Here is a 22,063-nt window from a genome sequence, read left to right as displayed (position 1 = left end):
GAGGCTGTTAGAGCAGCACATCAATGAACTACAGTGTCACAGTCTCATGTTTAACACACACTGTGTGTGTGTGTGGAGTGCTGTGAGGTCCACATGACCATTTATTATACAGTGTGCACATAGCATCACACATGACGTCAGATCACTTTGGCAGCTGCAGAGTATGAAGGTTCATTCTTGGACCTCAGAAACAATAGATTGAAGAATATGTCACCAGATATTCCCAAGCTTTCATCTGCATATTCCTGACTTGTAGAGAGCACTTTGTCATGCAGAAGCTTCAGTCAGCTGTAGTTCTGGTGTAACCCTGAACTCTCTGAGTGATCCACTCATTTTTTGTCTTCATTTCACCTTTCTCCTTTCACAGGAGCAAAGCAGAACACATTACTGAAGCATCTCAGTCTCTGATTTTCAATAAATCAACATGTGTTGTCTGGACATGCTCCATGAAATATTTCCCTGTTAAACGGGACTTGTGTCTGTAGTGTGACAGCAGAGTTAATGTGATGTGCTCTCTGACTGTGGAGCAGACTGTGGAAGATTCATTCCAGTTCAGGCTTGTAGGAAGAGATGAACAGAAACATGATGTGCACACCCTGAGACCTGAGTCCAGCAGAACACCTTTGGGATGTGGTAGAACAGGAGATTGGCAGCTTGAATGATGTGATGAATCATGTCAACATGGAGCAGAAGCTCAGAGGAAGGTTTCCAACATCTGGTGGAATCAGTGAGAGCAAAGGGAGGAACTACCCAGTGTTAGTGTGGTGTTCCTAATAAAGTGCTCAGTGAGTGTAATTTATCAAGTAAACTGGTCTTTTATTGAGTAAAAATCCATTACATTAGTGTTTGGTGTGAGATTGGTGTAGGCTTAATAAGTTACACAACATCATTATTTATTCTACAAGTTCTTGAGATGACCCTATCATGTCGAGATCCTAAATATACATTTATATTTAGTAAAGAGGAAGAAGAAGAAGAAGAGGAGGGGGAGGGGGAGGATGAATAGTTGCGATCGAAACTGATATGCAGAGCTTTGTCTCCCTCTACTGGCGAGTAATAAACATCGCAGCGTCTCGTTGAGCTATATTTTCCGTCGCAGGATGATGATGAATATTGCGTAGTGAAGCTCGACAAACAACAACAACATCCTTGTGTAAGTGTCCGAGCAGCGCATACAGAAAGTGCGTGTATGCGTGTGTGTGTTTGAGCTGCAGACATGTCAGTCCTGCGGTGTCTCTGCGCTTCAGTCAGGAGACACATCGTCTCTCCGAGTCTAACGGTGGACCGGGTCTTCACGGGTAAGCTAACCGAGCCTCGGTCACTGCTCCCGGGCTACATAACGTCATGTCTAAGCCTGAAGCTGCTGTTTACTCATATCTGACACGGCAGCTCCTGGTTAAATGAGGCTGGAGGTCCATCATGTCTTCAGGGACTGCAGACAGGTGTGCCGTCTCTCTCTCTGGGCTTTATTGTCAAACTGTGTCCTCCTCAGGGTGTTCACGAGCAGCCAGCGGAGCGGTGAAGGACAAGGAGCCGCTGAAGAAAGCTAAAACCCCGCAGGGTCGGTTTGACAGCCCCGAGGAGAAGAGCAAAGACGTTCTGGAAAGTAAGAATGATGCAGCAGGACACTTTGTGTCTTTGGTTTGGTTTCTGTCCTCAGGGACCTGAGGAAAGAGGATTATCTCCAAAAACGGAGCTAGGTGTGTAATGAGTTGTGTGTTTTGTAATCGTTCCGATGAGACAGCTCAAACTAAATCAGTCTGATCCATCAGTGCTGTGATAATTAAGGATAAGGCTTCATGAAGCCTTATACAGTATGTTATACAGTAGAAACTCCTCTCACGACCTTAAAGTCAAATCAGTACCTGTGAATTGTCACTGTTGATCATGGAAGCAGTGCTTCAGTAAAACAAGTCTAAACTCAAGGTCAACTTACAACAGTATTTTCTAAAACTTTCAACGAAGGAAGGTTGTGCAGTGTGTTTGATAGCTAGGGAAGAAGCTAGTAAATGGACTTTGAGCATCTTTCAGACCGAACCAGTGTCTCGTTGTCCCTCCAGAGTTCCCCGATGACGTGAACCCTGTGACCAAGGAGAAGGGGGGCCCTCGAGGTCCAGAACCCACCCGCTACGGAGACTGGGAGAGAAAGGGCCGCTGCGTTGACTTCTAGATCATTACCCATAAATCCGATGTGTCACATCTGCATTATGGAGATGCAGAGTCAGTGTCACTTGTTAAACCATTGATTGTTTTTTGCTGTAAAGGTCAGTGTTTCAGATCAGAAGGTGAGAGGGAGATACACACTCTGAAATCTGAAGCTCTGAGACGTGTTTTGCACATTGATGTTGTTGTGTTGCAGTTGAGCGTGAGACTGGTCTTGTGTCTTCAATGTTAGGATCAATAAAAAGAAATAGGATTCTAAATACAAGTCCTCGGATGATGATTGATTTATTTTCACCACATGTTTACAGCTACACGAATCAGACAGACAGATGGCCGGAGCTCTAAACATCTGACCACACAGGCTTATCAAATACACTGATCAAGGAAAGCAAGAAGTTAGAACGAGTCATTTGAGAAGGGCAGAATAATCTGAGCCTGTTTTCCCTTTGTGATCAGACTGAGATAATACTGGACATGTTTGGAAAACAGTCTTTAAGCAGGATTCTTACCGGTAAGTCCAGTACAAGGTGCCCTCAGTCATTCCAGACAGAGGTGTGTGTGCAGCCTGGTGGAGATCACCTGTGTATTTGTAATGGATCATGTTTGTGCTTCCTGTTTGTGTGTTTCCAAAGAAAAAACAAACTCTTTGCAGAGAGGTTATGCTTTTCAGTAAATTTGATGTAAGTTTTAATTTTTAAAACAATTCTATCCTCATCGTTATTGTAGTAGCAGGGGCAGTACTGCTGGTGTTAGTATTTGTTAAGTGTTTCCTACGGTTTTTGACAGGCGATGCTGTTTAATAAAGATGCATGCGATTCTTGTTTTGTCCGCTAGAGGGGAGTGAAGGACCACATCTACAGTGGCCGAGAAAGGCCACGCAAATGTAAACGTCGCAACACAAACGCAAAAGCCACAACACAAAAACAAAAGCCTCACAACGGAAGTTGTTACTTGCTGGATACTAAGTGGAAGAGGAGGAGAAGTAAGTGAAACCTTCTTCAGATACTTAGGCTAACTTCGAGGCAACGTTAGCTAACGTTGCGGCGAATTTAGCTTCATAGTAGTCCAAAGTTAGACGGCAGTGTACATAAATATTAAAATATAAAGGTAATTATTAGCATTGTTCATTTGTGACAATCACATAATGACAGCAATAATTGTAAGTTTCTGAAGAAGGTTTCACTTATTGCTCCTCCTCTTCCACTTTGTAGCCATAAAGTAAGTTATCACGTAACTTCCCTTGTGAGGCTTTTGTGTTTGTGTTGCGACGTTTGCATTTGCGTGGCCTTTCTCGGCCACCGTAGGTCAGTGAATGACAACGGTTCAACTGATACACAGCCTTCGCCACCAGGTGTCTAGTGAAATTGCAAATGATTGTATATTTCAATAAAAGCAGTCCCTTTTAGAACCCGTCCCTCTTATACACTTTCTATTCTTTCGCCTCTGACACTGGACCAGACCTGGTTAACAAAGGTGGTGGCAGCTTCACGCTACCTTTCACTCCTTACTTGTATTACAGGTATAATCCCAAACCATAGCCCACACATTTTGTTGTCTTTTTCACTTTTAACTGTACCCACAATAAGTACATCAGACTCTACAGTTCATCTGATTCTGCCAGGCCTGCTGACACTGATCTTTGGACTAGACTTTAGACCACGTTTGTGCAGGTGGAGCAGAAATGCTCCAAGTGAGGACGGTTGTCTGCTCGCAGATACTGTTCTGTGAATTCTTATCACGTGCATGCACCTGGTTTTTATGTGCACGGTTTTGAGACTAATTAAAAACCACAGCAGACGATCCATGTTGGTTGATTACATGATTTAATGATCAAGCACACATTAAGAAATAAAAGATACAGAAAAAAGGGGAAAAAAAGAAGAAAATAAAAACATAAGATCTGGTGTTTTTCCTCAGGCCCTTCAGTGAGTCAGTGGAGCTCAATCAGTTTCGCCTGCTGTAAGAGGAACAGGACTGTGAGACCAATAAGTTCATGGAACAGCATCTAACACCACCTCCCGCATTAACACAGAGAGAAAGGGACCAGCTGCAACACAGTCGTAGATCTAAAAGCACAGTGAGCATAAACAAGGAGAGGTTTCTGTTCATGATTCTGTGCTGTACCTGACGAGGTGTAGTTTGATGGAGCCTTTCTTCACACTGACAGGTTTGGCGGGGCCGGGAAGCTGCTCACTCAGCTCAACAGTGGGCTGATTCTGAGAGGGAGGGAACAGACAGAGAGATAAGTCACAACATGTGAGTATCTTTACTAGTACTAAGTCTCTTAGCAAGACTTTGTTCATCTAACTGCAAGCTGAGAAGTTTAATAATGTCTGTTAACAGGACACCTCCCACAACATACCAGGTCATATCTGGGTTTCTTTGTCGGCGTCTCAAGCTCAGGAGTGCCAGGTCTCTTTTTGCTTGGAGACGGACTCTTACTGAGCGAGACGCCTGACTCGTCATGGCAGGTTTGTTTTGTCTCCTCGTGTGGTTCAGTGTCAAGTTTGATCCTCTTGGATGTTGACTCTTCTGAACTCGGAGAACGAGGTCTTTTTGTGGCCTGTGGAGTCATGGAGGAGGGAGTGGCTGTGGACACAGACACCGATTCCTGTAGAGAACAAGGAAAATGTGTTTTTTATGGTAACATTCTCAGAAAAAGCTCAGTTACTGCATCTTAACACAAGTCTTGGTTGTACAAACCTTGTCAGTCTTGATCTTCTTAGCTGGCATCTCAGACTGAGGCCAGCCTTTTCTCTTTGTGCCTGGGTGACACGCGCCCTCAGGTGCTGTGAGGTTTGCTGGTGCAGAGATCTGGTGGCTCACTGCAGGCTGTGGTTTCGGGCTGAAAACCTTTTTCCGTGAACCATCAGGCATCTTCCAGCAAAGGTTCTCCCTCTGCATGTATTTGGCTGATACAGTCATTCCCTCTTCATACACTTCACTGGTCTTTGCCTGGGTGTAGACTGCAACAGCACAAAATAAAAATACACTTTATCATTTTTCACAACATTGCTCCATTTCAACTAAACCTGAAAAGAATGAAAAAAAAAACCATACTGGCATCAGTGAAAGAGAGGAGGTCAGAGGTCAGGTCTATCTTCTGGTTTTTGGACCCGTCTGTATTTAGGACGAGTCCAATAAGCCAAACTGTGCTCCCTCCCTCTCTGAAACAGACAGAAACACAGGTCAGTGAGCTGACAGTACAACACCTACATACCAAAATAAGAAGCTTTAACACTTTCTCTCTGCTGCAATTAGTTGAAATAGAACCATAAAATCACATCCTTACTTGTTGTTCTTCCTGGGTCCAGGGAACATCTGTAGATTAATGTGAGCCAATGAAATGTTCACATTCCTCTCCAGAATTCCCACCAGGAGTCTGATTTTAGACTCCACCAGGCTCGTCCTGACAGAGGGAACAAAGCATAATGTTCACAAAGAGCAAAGCACTCAAGTATCTGGACAGAAAATATGAAAACTAAGAAGCCGTTTCACCCAAAGATGTGAGACTGTCGAAAAAAGCTTTTACTCAAACATGGCTTCTCACTTTCTTTGTTCTCTGTACTCACCATCCAATATGCTGCTTGTCTGTGGTGGACGTCACTTGGAGCAGAACGTAATGCCTTTAAACATAAGAGACAGAACGATGGCAGCACATGTCACAGCACTGAGCCTTTGTACACAGGCTGGGATCTCACTACAGGAATAATCATTTCTATTTATAAGATGAATCCCAGTCTTCACTGGATCCATTATCCACAAATCGGATTGTTTTAAAAACATGAGTGATGGGTGGTTGTGTATTTAATGCCAAAACTCAACAATGCAACTTTTAAAACTTCACATCAAAAGCTGAACACAACTGCTAATAACTAATATAATCACAAGCCATATCAAGGATTTTCTGCCTGTTCTGATCTTTCTGTCACCAAATGATTGTAAGAGATCATGAAGAGTTTCAGTCAAACTTCCTCAAAGTAAAAAAGTGAGATCAGAACACACGGCAGATTTATTCAGACAGAGACATTATATTAACTGCAACAGAAAAGAGAACAATAACACCTGGTTTGCAAAGAAATCAGAACAATCAGCATATTAAGAGCTTAGAGACGCCATTTAACATAAATCCACAGGGAAACAGATGATCCACTTCCTCTAAAATGACTTGAACAGAGCTCAGTCAACACTTTGAATGAATAACAGCAAACAGCAAAAACCCGTCAGCACATTCATTCAAAACAACAACAACATATCAGTTTCATTATGTAACACTCAGTGAACCTGCCCTGAGCAGCTTACTGTGAGGAAACAAATCACAAAATAAACTTCAATACAATGTCACACCCTAAAAAGCACAATGTGCAAACACACGTTCATTTAAGTCGACACAGTTCAGAATAAAACATATGATACAGAACACAACACAAAATCATTTGAAACAAACCAGAGTACAGACATTTTCTTTTTTCACTATGTACAGAAATATCTTCATTAAAAAAATAAGAAGAACCATCAACTATAAAGCTCTGGCTGCTTTGAAGGCACAGCTACATGGGTCTTCCAGGTTTATCAGAAAGAAGTATAGAAGGTATATATTAAAAATATCTAAATGATAAACAATGAGAAACAATGTTGGAAGAAATGTCCATATTTTAGAAAGCAGCGAGCATGTGAGTCCTTATTTGGATCCTTAGGCAGCTCAGTACATACTGGTATTTCTCAAAAAACTCTGGAGTCTCAAAGAGCTTGGACCAGGTGGCTTTTCCCTGCTGGATCTCCTGAGCGATGGCGTGGCCTGTGAATACGGAAGAGTAAAAACAAAATCAGCTTTGTCACAGTTAAGGGTTAATTGGCCCACAGTGCAGTGAGCAATTGGCTGTTGTCAGCTAAGTGACTACATACCCCGTTTGATCTCCTCCGTTATGATTGTGAAGGTGGAGGGAGACACGTTGTAGGACGTGTTCTGCTGTGGGTATGCCGGGGTAATGATGGGCATGATGTGGCAGCGGTCACTTGGATTCACCTGGAAATGTAGAAGGACACAGATTTTCAGCTTCCCTGAGTTTAAAATGTGATAATTCAGCAGCTGACGTGATTCTATGATTGTAGCCTGAACTCTCAGTAAAAATGCTTTAGCTGAGGCCTTACCCTGGGGTCCCAGAAAGGAAGGTTGTAGCGGCAGTCTTTCACCTCCCTCAAGCAAACTGGGACGGACCACACCCTGACACAAAACACAAGATTTTCAAATCCACTCTTCCTCATCTACAACTTTTTACAAAGCATTAACATGCAGCTTCACTTTCACAGAGAGACAATGAAGTCACAATTGAAAAATCACCCAATATTTTCTATTTGCCTTTCAAAAATTGAAAAAGTTGCATTTTAAGAGGAAAGCACTGATGTTTTTACATTGAACAAGGACACCACCAGAAATTCTGGGACAACTCACCACATTGAGTAGATCTTGAAAAACTTGGTCACCAGGGTGGAAGCTGTGGCATTTGGAAATAGCTGACAAATCCTGGCGACCAGTATGGCCCACGATACACCGCCCAGGAAGCCCAGCTTGTTGGAGTAAATGTTACGACCTGAAGGGAGATGAGAGGAGGAGAAAATGAAGGAAACATCTAAGTATCATGTAAGGGGACATGTCCACCTATTGACAGTCTCCTAAGTGACTAACAACATGAACTAGTCCTGTGTAGTTCAGCTCACGTTTGGCCCACAGCTTGATGGTTCTCAAAGTCAGCCTGAAGTTATAAACATTAGGCACAAGGCTGAGGATCTCCTCTGTCACTCTGTATCCTATAAAAACAGAATGAAAACAAAGATTCAGACAGAAACAGATGCAGTGAAAATGGCCAAATCCCAAATGAACAAATTGGTCCACAGTCATAAAGAAAAGGAAAATGACAGCAGCTGTCAGGTAATACTGCACTTTAATCTGATGCGTACCACTGAGACTCCTGATGCAGAGTTTATCCAGGTTCTTCAAGAGCTCGTCGTTGCAGAGCTTGAGATCTTCTGGAATGGACCTCTGCAGCAGCCGGGCAAAGACTAAGTCCACCTAGAAAATGATGAAAACACAAAAACAATGATTAAGGCACATGCAAACAAAAATGAGGACACAGCAGACAGAAGAGTTTTTAGTTATTTCTCTGCACAAATTACCTCAGTCCCGTCGTAGCACAGCTTGATGACAGGGACAAACGTCTCTTCGACGGCCTGAGGACAAAAGAAACTGTTAGTCACTTGTACTAGAGTGAGAAATATCCTTTGACGTGCAAACAATAAATCACTTGTACGTCAAACCTGTATGTCTGTGACCTCCTTCTGGGCTTTCAGCTTCTCATAGAAGGAAGTGAAGAAGTCTTTTCTCTCCAGAAATCCAGGTCCGACACAAAGGGCATCAATATCAGCACCTGTCAAAGAAACACACGTCCATATGAGAGGAAAGTCTGTATTTAAATAGACCATTATCTTCACCATATACTCTCAGAGGCAGTAGCCCACCACTCAAAGAACCTGTGCTGCATGTGTGTGAATCTCTTAATTACCTTTGGTGTGAGCTCCCAGGTGAAAGGAGCCAAATGGAGAGATCTTACCTCCAACATTGTCAGTAACAACCTCAGGTAAGTTCTAAAATCAAAAAGCAAAACAATCAAACTGTCTCGTCTGTGCAATCAAATGTTTTCAGTATCACATTCCAAGATACTTTTCAAATAACAGCACAGAAGATTTCACCAACAATTTCTTACCATTTCTTTACACATTTCTTTAAGCCAGTCTTTGTAGACTGACTCCAGCCGCTTGACAACGTTCTCTCTGCAAAATAAAACAGAAAAAGCCTTTTCAAATATTGAGCTAAAGCATCTTATGGTCCTCTTTCACTTGTGCTCTACCAATGGCATTAACTTCAGTCACAGAGGAGTTTGTTGTTTAACTCATTGTTCTTTTCACAGTAAAAACCAACCTAGAGGTCTCAATAGCAGCATCACATCCAAGATGCTGAGTCACAACAAAAGCAACAGGTTGTTTTGATTCTACCTCTACAAACGCTGTTAATTAAACAAAGTGAGAGTAATGACATAGAAAAAGATGTGTCATACCTGTGTCGCAGCTGCAAGTCGTCCTCAAATATATCATATGCTCTGAGACTTTCACTCAGTTTTCTGCTCTGGATCAAGTCCCCCTCTTCCGGCAGATCCTCGCTGATGGGACCGGTGATACCATAGGTCTTGGGTATCTCAGGGAATAATGGGTCTTGGATATTCTTTGGTCTGAAAAGGGATATTTACACGTTGGTGCACTCTTCATCAAACAGTAGTGAAACAAAAAGCACACAGACCTTAGTAGGAAGGAAAAGGTGTGTTGTGTTAAATAGAAGGAGACTGGAGCCTCCTATTGTGCTGAGAAATCTGTGTCAACTACGTATATTACTCCCATCATAAGGCAGCTCTCAACAGCAACCCAAAACATTTCCAACATCACAAGTTAAGCTGCTGCAAAATCACTAGTGAAAAAAATCACAAGTGTGAACAGCAGATGCGCTGCGCTGCTCATTTACCTGTTTACCTTCCTCAGTCTTTAAATAAACAAGAAAAAACCAGCCAGCAGTGCTCACCCAGACATTGTTGTAACAATGAAGTCTTTCTTTGCTCGTGTCGACTCTCAAATCTTCTGTTTTCACTTTGTAAAACGAAGCCAAATCCATACAGCGCGCGCGTACTCTGGTTGCAGAGATGCTCACTGAACTTCAGGGCGAACGTCGTCACTGTGACGTCAGCTCTCGAATCCCAATCAAAGGCAACGACTCGTGACAGAGAAAAAGAACACGTGAGCCCAAACTGCGTTCAAATGATACAGCCTCAGATTATTGGAATAAAATTCAAAGATGTTACCCAGTCAAATGTTTTTATCTGAATATTAGTTATTATGATTATTAATGTTCTATATTTGTAAAATATATGAATAAACATAAATACACACGCACGTTTATACCTGTGGTTCAGTCTAAACTCAGTTGCTGTTTAAATGAGCTGCCAGATGTTTTAAAGTTTAAGCTAAACTTTCTGCACACACGATGTAAAAACACGACATAACTGTAATTCCAGTTTCCAAGACATTTTGAAGAACAAAGAAACTGACTCCTTACCCCAAGAAAACAGATTTTTATCATTTCTTTTAGTAATTCAGCTATTATCAAATAGTAGATATCAGATAGTCAGATACCTCATTTGTGATGTGACACCTGATGCAAAAAAGGTGATTCCAAACATTATAATATTGTTTGTAGTCAAACTACTTCACCATTTTCTCTATGGTGAACACAGAAGTGGGTTTTTAAAGAAAAGGAAAATACTGGATGTCATCATCATCATGCAGCTTTCCTCTGGATCAGCTGCACTGGGTGGATTTTAAAGATCTGCTCTGATCAATATTTGGATATGAACAACTGATCAATGACTGTGTGTAATGTGAAAGGCATGGCTTGTGATGAACCTATAGAAAATGATCATCTCTCTCTGTAGTTCCCCTCAGCTCTTCAAAGAGTTTTAGCATCTTCCAGTTCATTATTTTGCTTTGACAGTGCATCTTCACTGCTTTGGTTCACTCTCACTCTTTCCTTCCAGGAATGCTTTGCAGATCTGACTTTATATTTTTAGTTCTCTGTCTCGTGCACCTGCACGTATCTGTGAGCGATCTGCTCAGAGGGAAAATGTTACATGTGCATCTGCAGCAGTGTTGGAAGAAATATTCAGATGCTTTTCCTCAGTAAAAGTAGTTAAATCTTAGAGCATCTACACACACACATAGTCCCCTCTACAAACTCTACTTGACTGACACCTCTCTCACCTTTCTTTGGATTCTGGTGCATCTTCAGGGGTGGAACAACTTACACCCCATCAATCTTAGTCCATGAGTTTGGTTAAACGCAGAGTCTTTCATTTGCACAGAAACCAGTAAACAGAGTTGTCAGATGTCTGCAATGGAGTAAGAAGTACAGCATGTCAACATCACTGAATATAATCAGAACAGATTCTTTACAAATACAGATTCACTTTCATGTTGCAGCTGTGTGGTAAGAAGGTTTGTATACTTTCCCTGTACAACTTTTTCCGTCACCACTATGTGTCAGAAAAGTATGATGCTCCATGTCTCAGACGACTGCTGGAGATCAGATGGACAAGCCATTATGATGTCACAAAGTACATTGTTGAGAATAAAGTTGGTCTTCTCACTATCCTGTCAGAGATCTCTGAGGATGACAATGCCACAGTTGATTTTTCCACTGGTGCATCAGGCCTGCTGATGCAAATTAAAAAGCATCATTTCTTTGAGATCGGCAAATTCCTGGTACATGTACTTGGTGTGTTAAAACCAGTGAATGCGATTCTACAGTCTCACACTGTGGACATGTGCACTGCTTGTGATGTTGTTGGTGCAACACTTAAGTCTTTAAAGAACATCCGTAAAAACTTATGCTGCACAGAGCTCACACAGACACCTGCTGAGGATGAGTAAGTTCAAGTCAGTGGCTTGGTGAAAGTGTTGTTCTCTCATCTGTGGGTCATACAGACTCAGATGAGCCCATGTTCAACATGTCTCAGTCTTTGAAAAGATCCCTGATCAACATCCTTGACAGGGCAGTTTCAGAGATGGACATCAGAGGGGAATGTAGACCTAATGACAGCCATATCAAGTCTCATGTCCACAATCTAGTGCATTTCTAGATTTTAAACTGTTGCGTCCTCTGCATGTGCTTGCTGGCACTGTGACACATGATTCGAGTCTGCAGAATGAAATTAAACGTTTGCATTTGCGTGGCCTTTCTCGGCCACCGTACACATCAGCCAGGTCCTGCTGTTTAATGCACAGTTCAATGGTTTGTTGTGTTGCCTTCAAAGCCGACAACAAATGTTGGAATTATGATATATATTTCCCTCCCCAACAAAAGTAACAGATACTAAGACTGAATGTTTGTGTGAATTAGCTTTATATCATTAAAGGTAGGCTCATCACACACACACACACACACACACACACACACACACACACACACACACACACACACACACACTGTGCTTGTTACATACAGAGTACATAGACAGACCAGTATGAGCGGAGCCTTTATGACACGAGAAGGGCCAAAGGACCGGAGAAGCACGCGAAGGCAGCACGGTTAGAGGAAGAGGTCTGTGACAACACGAAGCTGCTGTTCACGGCTGTGACGACGGGACGAGGCTGCTCCGAGCCGTGCCGAGCCGAGCCACGGCGCTTCGTGTGGCGAAGCGCTGAATATCTGCTCTTTGTCTGGCTGTGACTGTGAGGGAGGATCGGGGCGGCTGCTCCGACACTTCCGCTAACCAGACAACTCAGCAGTGGACTCTGGGAAGGAGAGAGATTTTCGGAAAAGGAAGCGGAGGCTGGTGGATCACACTGATGCCGAATATACGAGAAGATGCCAAAGAAGTGTAACAGGCCGAAGTTTTCTCCTGCTGGGGTTTGTACACATCCAACTGCGAGATGTTTGAAACGACTTTAATACGTGTTTTTCAGAAGTATCACTGCTGCTTTAAGTCTACGCCTTGTAGCTGTGCTGGGTTCAGGTTTTATTCAGCCTCAAAACTGATAGTGGTCTTCATGTGTGGAATGGAGGACGTGAGTAAACCCGGGACTCAGGACTTTACATGGACAGTTCTCTCATGTCCTCTCTCTCCCTGTGTAGGTCTTGGTCACCTGTGTTTGTTGCCATGGAGCCCCCCCGTGTTTCTGTGTTGGACAGACTGTATGTCAGCATCAGCCCTGTGTTAATGAATGTTCTGTGGCTGGCACCACATGTAGTGTATATGTAACACAGCAGAGCAAACTGCTTTCCTGGTACAGAGCTGTGAGAGGTGAAAGGTCAGGGTGCCTCTGTGTTCCTGCTCCACAGGTGAGGCATCAGGATGTGTTTATGCTGCTATTATCACGTTCAGACCACTGAAGACAATGAGGTCACTTCCTCTGTATTTTTCCTGGGAATTTGTGGGTATACGCCACCTTTGTGGAGTTACATTGTTTGGTTAAAACATTTTTAAGGACTGTGTTTAAAGATCAGCATTAAATTGTCCTGGTGGGAAATAAAACAGTGAATCCTTTGTTTTCCGGGTTCATTATTTCTTAGTACGTCTCCTAGCAAGAAAATTGTAATCTGATACATGTCGCAGGCACATGAAGAGAGGGGAAAACGAGGGTTGAGAGGACATTTTGATCTGTCAAACACAGGTGGAACTTATAACACCGACAGAGCTTTTCTTGCTGTGAAAGGTCCAAGTGTGTGTGTGTGAACTGGGCTGTGAATCTGAGGCAACAGGTTTCTTGGTGGATGTCGACAGACCTAGAGCACAAACAGCCAGTTGGTTCATTGACAGAACATACTAGGGTTTATGCACATCCAATTAATCAAGTTTAAGTGCTGAGATCACTTCGCTTTGTCTGTGACGTGCACTGCAGCCATTACTGTGGCTCTGCACGAGAACCGCCTGATCAGAGATCCAGTCAGTGCAACGATCATAGACCAGGTGGTGTTGCAGTGGATCACATTCGTCCCAGCCGTCAGACAGTTAATCAGTTAATTCTGGACTTTTTGCTCTGTTTTAGCCTCTGATTGAAAATTTCCCTCTTGAGTCTAGCACCACCCTCTCTAGGCCATCACCATGGAAACCAGGCACACCACCACCACAATGGAGGACAGTGTGAGAGGTTCACCCACCCCCTCCAAAAAAAACCTGAAAACAATGCGACAGAAAGACATGTGGTGGTCCTGTCTTAAACTGAGACATTTTCAAAATGTCTGCAGCCCACATGAAATTCAGATGCAGCAGTTTCCTCTTGCTGCCGTGCGGAGCGGGCGGCGGGTCGTTGTTCCTAATAGAGATTCAAAGCAGAGCAGACGGGAAGCGATAGAAAACAAAGCTGACTGCAGCCTGCTTTAATGCATTCAAACAGTCAGCTGAAGGCAGCAGTGTCTGTGCACACTGACAGCAGAGCCCGTCAGAGAGTTTCTACCTGCTCTGACTGAGCTTCATCCTGCTGCTTCACACGGTCTCACTCATCTCTCTCTATACTTGCAGCAATGTAGTTACACATGCAAATTATGGAAGTAGATTATATTTACCTTTGTTGTGGTTTGCTCAGACAACCAAGCCCCCCCCCCTTTTCTCAGTCTTTCTCAGATTCATAATCTTTTTGACTTATTCTCTGATCAGCTGGTTCAGTCCAGATTTTGCCAGATGTCTCAGATGATTTCATTCCTGCTGGCTTCAGATTAAGTCTGTCTTTGTCTTTTCAGACAGTCACTGTGTCACATCAGATGATCATGAGGTCAAAATTCTTTCCGTGACTTTGCTCACAGACATGGTGGACTACGCAACCCGATCCTTAACCCACCTTTCACAACCTGCTGTTTCACATGTTGACTTGTCATAGCAACCTGAAAGTCAGTGATAGTGACATTATACAGGGGGAATATATTGTATTTACTGTGATATAACATGTTTGCACTTTGTTGGACAGCTGTTGCTGTGTAGCAGACAGATCACCCATGTCCTTATTCTCAGTCAGCTGCAGTAACGGGGCACAGTGGTGTGTGAGTTGTCCATACTGATGCGTCCAAGGCTGTAAGGACACCGACCCACTGGACAGCCAGTACTCTTTCTCATTGGTGCAGTGAGCACAAGCAGGTCTGAGCATGCAGTCTTAATGAGATCAGTCAGGTGAGGAGCAACATATCATTACACTGCCTGGATCCAACTGCATGCTTATCTGTCCTGCTGCTTAGTGATCCCACAACAAAAGGTAGAGCACCCTCCACTCACTATGCAGCTGGAAGTATGTATGTGCCACATAGAGATATATAAATACATGTTTACACAGATTCCATCATTGTGTGTCCCGTGGAGTTCAGTTCCTAGAAATTAAAATAAATACTGTAGCTTTCAGAATACAGTCTGTTTAAGGCTACACTTGTTTGGATTTCTGTATTGACAGTCAAATGACCTGTCAGCTTGTCAGTGCTCTCTGGTGGAGTCACTGTTACTGATGGGCCAACATATACACTGATACCAATATATCTGATATATCTGAAACATTATTGGTGTAGCTCTGTCTTTTACTGTGTCTGAGCTCATAGTTTTACTGTTTGGTTCAGGAACAATAGTGGAAGCTAAAGAGCCATATATTTCCCTCAGGAGTTGGTTGTGTAAAGTTTAGTGTTATGTATTTATAAATTCCTCTCTCAATTTTTAAATGAATTGTTCAGTCTATAAAATGTCAGACATTTGCAAGAAAAAAAAACCCAGAGTTGTGCAGAAATTACAACTATATACCATGAAAACATGTCAGATGTTGTGTTTTCAGATCATTCTGCTGCCCCCTTGTGGCCATAAACTAAATTAATATAATGTCTACTATTCACACTATTCTAGTATAATTTATAATTATTCTGAGAAGAAGTTTTTGTTTTTAGAGAAACGAGTCTTCAGTCTGTGTGTTACTGTCGGTTGCTGTGTCTGTGAGTGTGTTACTTTATGTCTTTATGCACTGTGCTTGTGTCCTGTGTCATTACAGGACTCCTGTGTGCCTTAACTCAGCACCATGAAGTTTGTTGTTGAGAAGACATTGGACAGAAAACTCTGCCAGAACCTTGCAGCTCCCCCAAGAAGCATGACTGAAACCAAAAGAATCAGATAATAAACGTAATTCAAACATTTCCGTAATTTAAATCATCTTAACCTTTCCTAGAAAACAACGTCTGACACTTGTTTTATTCCTTCAGTTGACGGGATCCTTCCTACATTTCCTGTGTCCAATGGAAGCCAAGGGATGCAGCCAGCGATGGAAGATGCATCTCCCAGAGTTTAAACACAGCAGAAGATGCTTGAGTACGAATACAGGGGACGGTGAAAGAGGCAAGACACAGAGAGAGACAGACAGAGGAGGGCCACACAAAAGCGTGTCTCTGGCGCCTACCTCCAGGTATCTGACCGACAGACAGTATGTGATGAGGAAGCCTCTGTTCTCTGCAGAGCAGCATACGTCTATCTTAAAGAAGACACACCTACAGAAGGTGAGGAGGACGGTCAGTATTTATTAGTTTTCTAGAGGAAATGATGTAACATGTGTAACATCCTAGTAACTACAGACCATTTTAGACATGTGCTTTATTATGTAAATGTAAATATGAGTCTACATGTTGCTCTTGTGGATGAATCCAAGTTCCAGAGTCACACCTCTGTAAAGCTCACAGCAACAATCTCATCAGGTGGAACCTATTACCACTTCCAACACTGGTCAGGTCTGAACTGTGTGTCGTGTGTGTGTCTTGTAGCAGAAAGATTCAGGTGTCAGCAGAGGAGAACACACTGATCTGAACTTCTTGACCAGACCAAGAGAGGAGCTGACCCCACAGAGCTTCAGCCTCTCTCACAGAGACGTCTCACCTCCCTCAGCCTCTAGCGAAGACCTCAGCTCACCCTTGGGTGTCTCAGAGCTCAGGGGCCGTCTGTACCATGAAGAACCCACTTTCGGGTCACCTTTCTCTGCCAGCAGATCAGCTCAGCGGAGCCTCTCCAGCTCCTTCCTGGAGGTCCAGAGACTAAACCCTCCTCTGAGACCGCAGCTGACCTCCACTGTCCTGAATCCTACCTACACCCCTCGCTCAGGGTACACGAGGCCAGGCCACATGGAGGAGAAGGGTGGGGAGAAGACCAGATTATTCTCATCTGGAGGACACTCAAAAGGAGAACCCATGTCTCCCTATCAGGCAAACTACTGGGCTTGTGCCATCCCTAAAGCTTTGCCTCCATCTCCAGACAGGCACTCTGCAGCCTGGGACCCAAACAGGGAGTACCAGGCTTTGCTGGACTACACCTATCCTCTGAGACCAGGACATGTGGTCAGTGAGTGGGACAGCTCTGAGCTCCAGGGAGACTCTCACCTGCAAGCAGACCTGCAGGACTCAGGGATTGAAGTAGACCACCTTTGTAGCTCCACCAGCCTGTCTGGGGTGGACTTCTCTGTGAACAGCACAGGGCTGACCAGAGAAAGAAGTCCTCTCGGTGCAGGTCAGAGTTCACCTGACCTGCCGGGGTTTACCAGATCCTCAGATGGTCTGCCCACCGGTACCCCTCTCTCCCTCACAGATCCGGTGGGTTTGTCCTTGAACAGTTTGGACTGCAGTAAGGACAGAGGTGGACTGAATCGTCATAGGAGTGATGACGATCACCACCGTCAGCACCATGCACCGTCCTCCTCCACCTCCACTGCTTTCATCCGCACCACCAGTGTCCTTCCTCAGCCCGGGTGTGTATGTGGGGAGACGGACGAGGAGTTCTGGCGTCTTCCGGAGCAGCTGGAGGAGCTGCAGCTGCTGTCCAGACAGGTCAGTGCTCAGCAGAAAATGTTAGTGGTTAGTAGTTTGAGAATATTTCAGATTGCTCTGACATCAAACAGTGAGTATTCACATTGTTTGAAATATGGGCATAAAATGAGGTTAAATGTAGGATTATTTATAACCTTATAATGACAGAGAGAGAGATTCAGATTTTAAAACTCAGTTATTCAACAAGCTGGGGTCGTATTTGGACTAAAGATACAGCGTTTGCAGAGCAAACATTCAGTGTTTTCTTCACTCTGTATTAAGAGAAGCTTGTTGAGAGCTGTGTAAACGGTGCTGAGCCGTGGCCTCCGGTCCCTGTGTGCAGGTGAGGGAGGTGACGGCCCAGCTGAGCCGGCCTGTCGCAGCCAGCTGGGAGTCTCTGGAGCCGGGCACCACCTCCATCCTGTCCTCCATCACCTTTCCTGAGAAACAGGAGGCTGACGATGAGGAGAAGGAGGGCGACAGTCAAGACACAGAGGAGGGAAAAGATGAGCCGGGCAGAGAGGAGAGGAACGCTGCTCAGACATGTAATCCCCAAATCACTCCTGAACATGTTTTCTGTCCATACAGAGTGTTTTGGTTTTATTTACAGCAGTGAAATGTCCATCAGCAGTTGATCACAGGGACTCTGAGGCGGTGAGGAGGACTTCGGGAGCCTGGGTGGAGCCCGTTGGAGGGGGGCTGAGTCGGTCCAGTCTCAGGGAGGTGGAGGCTTTGGTGCAGCAGCTGAGTGGCCTCAGCCTGCCTGGCAGCCAGAGGAGCAGCCAGGAGAACCAAGAGCAACGTGACTCCCTGATGCAACACATCCAGGTAGAGACATGATCTGACCTGTCAGACAAGAGTCCTACTGTGGGTCAAAGTGCAGCGTTTGTATAAGTGACAGGACACTGTCCTTGTAGAGACACACAGTGCTCTGACTGTATTTGGGTCAGGGGTAGGGTTTTACTTTCACTGCACGTTGTGATGTGACCCCCATGATATCCTGGATGTTTCAGGTCTTCTGTTCACACCTGGAGCAGCTCATCCAGCGGCTGTACACGATGTCGGAGAAGATGGAGCTGCTGACCGCACCCGCTGTGGACATCGACAGCGTGAAGTCGTCTCTGGCTGAGTATCAGGTAAGGACAGAGCCTCAGATGTGGTCCTGTTTGTGCTGCACTGGCTGAGCCGACATGTTCACAGGTCTGTGATAGGGTTGTCCCCGTCTTACGGTGTCACGCTGACAGTAAAATGTGACGTTCTCGTGTTCAGAGCTTTCAGAGAGAGGTGAGCAGCCATCAGCCCCTGACCTCCTGTGTTCTGCTGACCGGACAGCTTCTGCTCAGCTGCATCAACACCACGTCTCCACGTCAGTCTGTCAACTTTATCGACACAAACTCAGATGAAAAGCAAAAAAAAAACGTTCATGTCATCGTTTTATTTCTGCTTTATCTTCTGTGCTCTTTTTCTCCTGGTTTCCAGTTTTAAGAGACACCCTGCTGCTGATTGAGAGGCAGTCTGGAGCTCTGCAGACCTACACTGAACACCTGTTCTCCTCCATCCTGTCTGCCATGGACACCCTGACCCAGCCCCCTCAGCCCAGTCAGCCCAGTCCAGTCCAGCAGAGCACAGAGGAGGACCTGCACCCAGTGGATGTCCAGGGATCTGCTTCGTAAACAGACTGCAGGACACCTCTCACCTTTTGTTTTTGTTTTCTTGCTTACTTCCATCAGTTCTGCTTTTTAATACCAGGTTCTTCATCAGGATTCACAAAAAGCACAACTGACTTTTATTTTATACACATCAGCAGCATGTCTGTCAGTTGTCTGTGGAATAACATGCTGTTTGTTTACCATTGTAAAGAGGAACAGGGTGTCCACAGATTTTCATGAAGTTCCATGAAGGAAACATTGAGGACAAGTTCAGAGTCTAAAGTGCACTGATCACACTTAATAATACAGGACGCCAAAGTGCTCTTAAATCTCCGTCTGAAGCGTTTTCTACTTATTCTTACTGTCCCTGTTGTGTTTATCCCTCCTCTGATCACTGGTAACACACATTCATAGTCAATCAACCAGTTACAGAGAAGTGACTGTAGCCAGAAACCAAACAGACATGATGAAGAGTGGTCAGAGTGCTACAGCACGTCTGTCATCACTGCTCTGTGGAATGAACTACAGCTAAATCCTAATCTGACTGTGAGCAGTGAAGTCAGACTGTGGCATCAGTTTCAAAAAGCCAAATGGATTCACTGAATTTGAAAAATCAGAGTAATAATACAAAGGTCATTAATCCAGCAAATTACAATTTGACATTAGTTTGTCTCCTGTGTTTACAGTCACACTTTTCATTTTGGGATTGTTTTCTTTCAGAGGCAGCTGTCCTTCCTTTAAAGACGTGTGTCCCCCTGAACCTACGAATCCCCCAAAGGGACATAGTGGGAATAGTTTTTCCTCAGCTACTGTTGCATTTCCTCTGATCTACAGCAGCAGTCAGTGTGTTGGTGCAGTTCTCATACAATACACCACCAGTTTGGGGAAACGTGCAGATACTACAGAAAGGAGAAATGGTGTAATGTTTTTAGATGATGCACATATTTCTCATTTCTTCTTTTAGAGGCCGAGCTCTGACTCACAGCCACCGGCTGTGATCAGCTGCAGCTGCTCCGCCTGGCTGTGCCGGGTGAAGCTGTGATGGTGGATGTGGTTATTGCTCCGACTACAGCTCCTGCTGCTGTTGCTGCTGTGGCCGAGTCTCGTTTAGCATCATTAAGCTGATTTGAGCCTGTGTTTCCTCTGTCACATATGACATGTGTTAATACAGTGGCTTCAATACATGGTCAGACAACCATGTATTGAACAACCATGTTATACTCCCCACAAACTATAGCCCAACACAGCCATGGCAGCAGCTACAATCATAGAGACAACAGTACGATAACAGTATGTCAGCCCATGGTTGTAGTCATGATCACAGCTACAGTCTGTCTCCGTCAGCCTTGGCCATCTGACACATAATATTAAATCATAATACAGATTTTCTCTATGGATCAGAGGGGCTGCAGAAGATATTGTGAGGTAACGTTAAATATCAACACTAAGACTGAAGAATTTCATAGAAAAATTCCCACCATGACCTTTCGGGGCTCTGTAGGAAACTGAGGAGAAGTTTGAGAGTCCACAGAGCAGTGGACAGTTTCTTTGAGTCTGATCTGTGATCAGCTGATGGACAGTCACAGTCATACACCATGTCCTGGACTGTAGGACATGTCTTCTTGCACTATGATCTGAATTTCTCATAGCTTTCAAAGAGTAATCACTTGTACAGAACAGATGGTCCAACCTTCAAACACGCAGCCTTAAACACACATTTTTGATCTATTCTCACTGATGTCACTGTTAACAAGTTTGTTAAAGGGTTAGTTCACCCAAATTGCAAAACAGACATTTTCTCTCATCTCTTCAGTCAGGTAGTTTGTAGATATCTGCCTCTGCCACAGCACAATGCAGGAGAATGACATTTATTTTGTGGTGCTGAAACATGTTACCTGAGAACTCCATCATAACCTCTCTTTCCAGATTCTGTGTGCTGTTAATGTCACTAGTTTTCACTGAAACTACTTCCTTCATCATACTGGATACATCCACTTGAGTTTTTTTTTTTTGTCATTTTGGTGAATTTTTCACTATACTGTCATTCAAAGTCACAGAATAAACCTGGTTGTGGTTTTAGTCTCTGTTTGTGTACACACTCTTGATGCTGGTGGTGTTGGGGATGGAGGATGTTGTCATGGACTGGAGGTGCAAACATGCTGGACCAGTTCATGGAGTGTGGAAAGTGCACAAGGTTGGATCCTGCCTTCATGTACCAAGAAGAGAGGGATAACAGGGATTTTCTGACTGGGCCATTCAAACCCACAGAGGGAGGTAAGTAGCTTCTATGAAAGGACAAACCTGGATCACAAATACACATGGTCTTCAAACTTCTGCTCATAGTTTTGGTCTCCAGTACATTTCTGAGCTGGTCACTGACTCCAGTTCAGTCAGAGCTCTGAGGTCATCAGGTGGTTGTCCTCTAACAGGATGTCCACTGAGGGTGTTTTTGTTCTGCTTAATGACCTGGGATCTAGAACTGTGTCCACTTTCAAAAGCCAAACTGTAGCTTATTATTTTTTGTGTGTGTCTTCATGTGAGTCTGAACATGTCTGTCATGTAGTTGTATGTTTTTTTTGAGTATTGTTTTGAAAGTAGTTATTTCTGTTACAGAGCAGGGACAAACGTCAGATCAGAAATGCTAAGATCAACTTTATTGTACAAACCAGTTCTGTATTATTGCATCTTCCTGTATTTTTAAATATTTTTTGAAAAATGTGAACACACCAATCAGCCACAACTTTAAAACCACTGACAGGTGAATTGAATAACACTGATTATCTCGTTACTATGGCACCTGTCAGGGGTGGGATATATAAGGCAGCAGGTCAACAGTCACTTCTTG

The 22,063-nt window shown here is 43.9% G+C and overlaps 3 protein-coding genes across 5 annotated transcripts; 2 read left to right on the top strand and 1 right to left on the bottom strand.

The window, feature by feature from the left end:
• The first annotated feature begins 1,118 nt into the window (after positions 1–1,118).
• Positions 1,119–2,428, top strand: sdhaf4 (succinate dehydrogenase complex assembly factor 4). Its single transcript, XM_041050449.1, has 3 exons — positions 1,119–1,298; positions 1,493–1,606; positions 2,061–2,428. Exons 1-3 carry the CDS (start codon positions 1,217–1,219, stop codon positions 2,168–2,170), a joined length of 306 nt encoding a protein of 101 aa, XP_040906383.1. The 5' UTR covers positions 1,119–1,216; the 3' UTR covers positions 2,171–2,428.
• A 1,840-nt stretch (positions 2,429–4,268) lies between these two features.
• On the bottom strand, positions 4,269–9,913 carry LOC121189942 (poly(A) polymerase type 3-like). Its single transcript, XM_041050423.1, has 18 exons — positions 9,791–9,913; positions 9,276–9,446; positions 8,925–8,991; positions 8,724–8,805; positions 8,479–8,588; positions 8,338–8,391; positions 8,122–8,233; positions 7,882–7,971; positions 7,616–7,754; positions 7,315–7,387; positions 7,069–7,189; positions 6,877–6,961; positions 5,736–5,789; positions 5,456–5,572; positions 5,224–5,330; positions 4,867–5,129; positions 4,526–4,774; positions 4,269–4,379 (listed from the first exon to the last, which is right to left on the bottom strand). The coding sequence occupies exons 1-18, from the start codon at positions 9,796–9,798 to the stop codon at positions 4,269–4,271; spliced, it is 2,013 nt and encodes a 670-aa protein (XP_040906357.1). The 5' UTR covers positions 9,799–9,913.
• A 2,462-nt stretch (positions 9,914–12,375) lies between these two features.
• Positions 12,376–21,297, top strand: cep68 (centrosomal protein 68). 3 transcript variants are annotated; one of them, XM_041050630.1, is made up of 9 exons: positions 12,376–12,670; positions 15,778–15,905; positions 15,986–16,276; positions 16,538–17,590; positions 17,913–18,114; positions 18,201–18,397; positions 18,583–18,705; positions 18,839–18,935; positions 19,049–21,297. In XM_041050630.1, exons 3-9 carry the CDS (start codon positions 16,019–16,021, stop codon positions 19,240–19,242), a joined length of 2,124 nt encoding a protein of 707 aa, XP_040906564.1. In that variant the 5' UTR covers positions 12,376–12,670; positions 15,778–15,905; positions 15,986–16,018; the 3' UTR covers positions 19,243–21,297. The 3 variants fall into 3 exon arrangements, with proteins under 3 accessions (XP_040906564.1, XP_040906563.1, XP_040906561.1); XM_041050629.1 differs by having other exon boundaries at positions 18,198–18,397; XM_041050627.1 differs by having other exon boundaries at positions 18,183–18,397.
• The last annotated feature ends 766 nt before the right edge of the window (positions 21,298–22,063 follow it).

This window comes from Toxotes jaculatrix, chromosome 11, assembly GCF_017976425.1.
Source record: "Toxotes jaculatrix isolate fToxJac2 chromosome 11, fToxJac2.pri, whole genome shotgun sequence".
In the NCBI taxonomy this organism is placed as follows: domain Eukaryota; kingdom Metazoa; phylum Chordata; class Actinopteri; family Toxotidae; genus Toxotes; species Toxotes jaculatrix.
Note: the sequence above shows the minus strand (reverse complement) of the source record. Positions and strands in the feature narration are given on the sequence as shown.

Bases quoted from the DNA above. Each gene is read 5' to 3' on its own strand.
- sdhaf4 (XM_041050449.1), top strand. From the start codon at position 1,217: ATGTCAGTCCTGCGGTGTCTCTGCGCTTCAGTCAGGAGACACATCGTC. The intron at 1,299-1,492 runs GTAAGCTAACCG...TGTCCTCCTCAG, and splicing joins GGTGGACCGGGTCTTCACGG to GGTGTTCACGAGCAGCCAGC. The intron at 1,607-2,060 runs GTAAGAATGATG...TTGTCCCTCCAG, and splicing joins GAGCAAAGACGTTCTGGAAA to AGTTCCCCGATGACGTGAAC.
- LOC121189942 (XM_041050423.1), bottom strand. The intron at 5,331-5,455 runs GTAAGGATGTGA...TGTCTGTTTCAG, and splicing joins GGACCCAGGAAGAACAACAA to AGAGGGAGGGAGCACAGTTT. The intron at 5,130-5,223 runs GTATGGTTTTTT...GTGCTGTTGCAG, and splicing joins CCTCTCTTTCACTGATGCCA to TCTACACCCAGGCAAAGACC.
- cep68 (XM_041050627.1), top strand. From the start codon at position 16,019: ATGGAAGCCAAGGGATGCAGCCAGCGATGGAAGATGCATCTCCCAGAG. The intron at 16,277-16,537 runs GTGAGGAGGACG...TGTGTCTTGTAG, and splicing joins AGAAGACACACCTACAGAAG to CAGAAAGATTCAGGTGTCAG. The intron at 18,115-18,182 runs GTAATCCCCAAA...TATTTACAGCAG, and splicing joins GAGGAACGCTGCTCAGACAT to TGAAATGTCCATCAGCAGTT.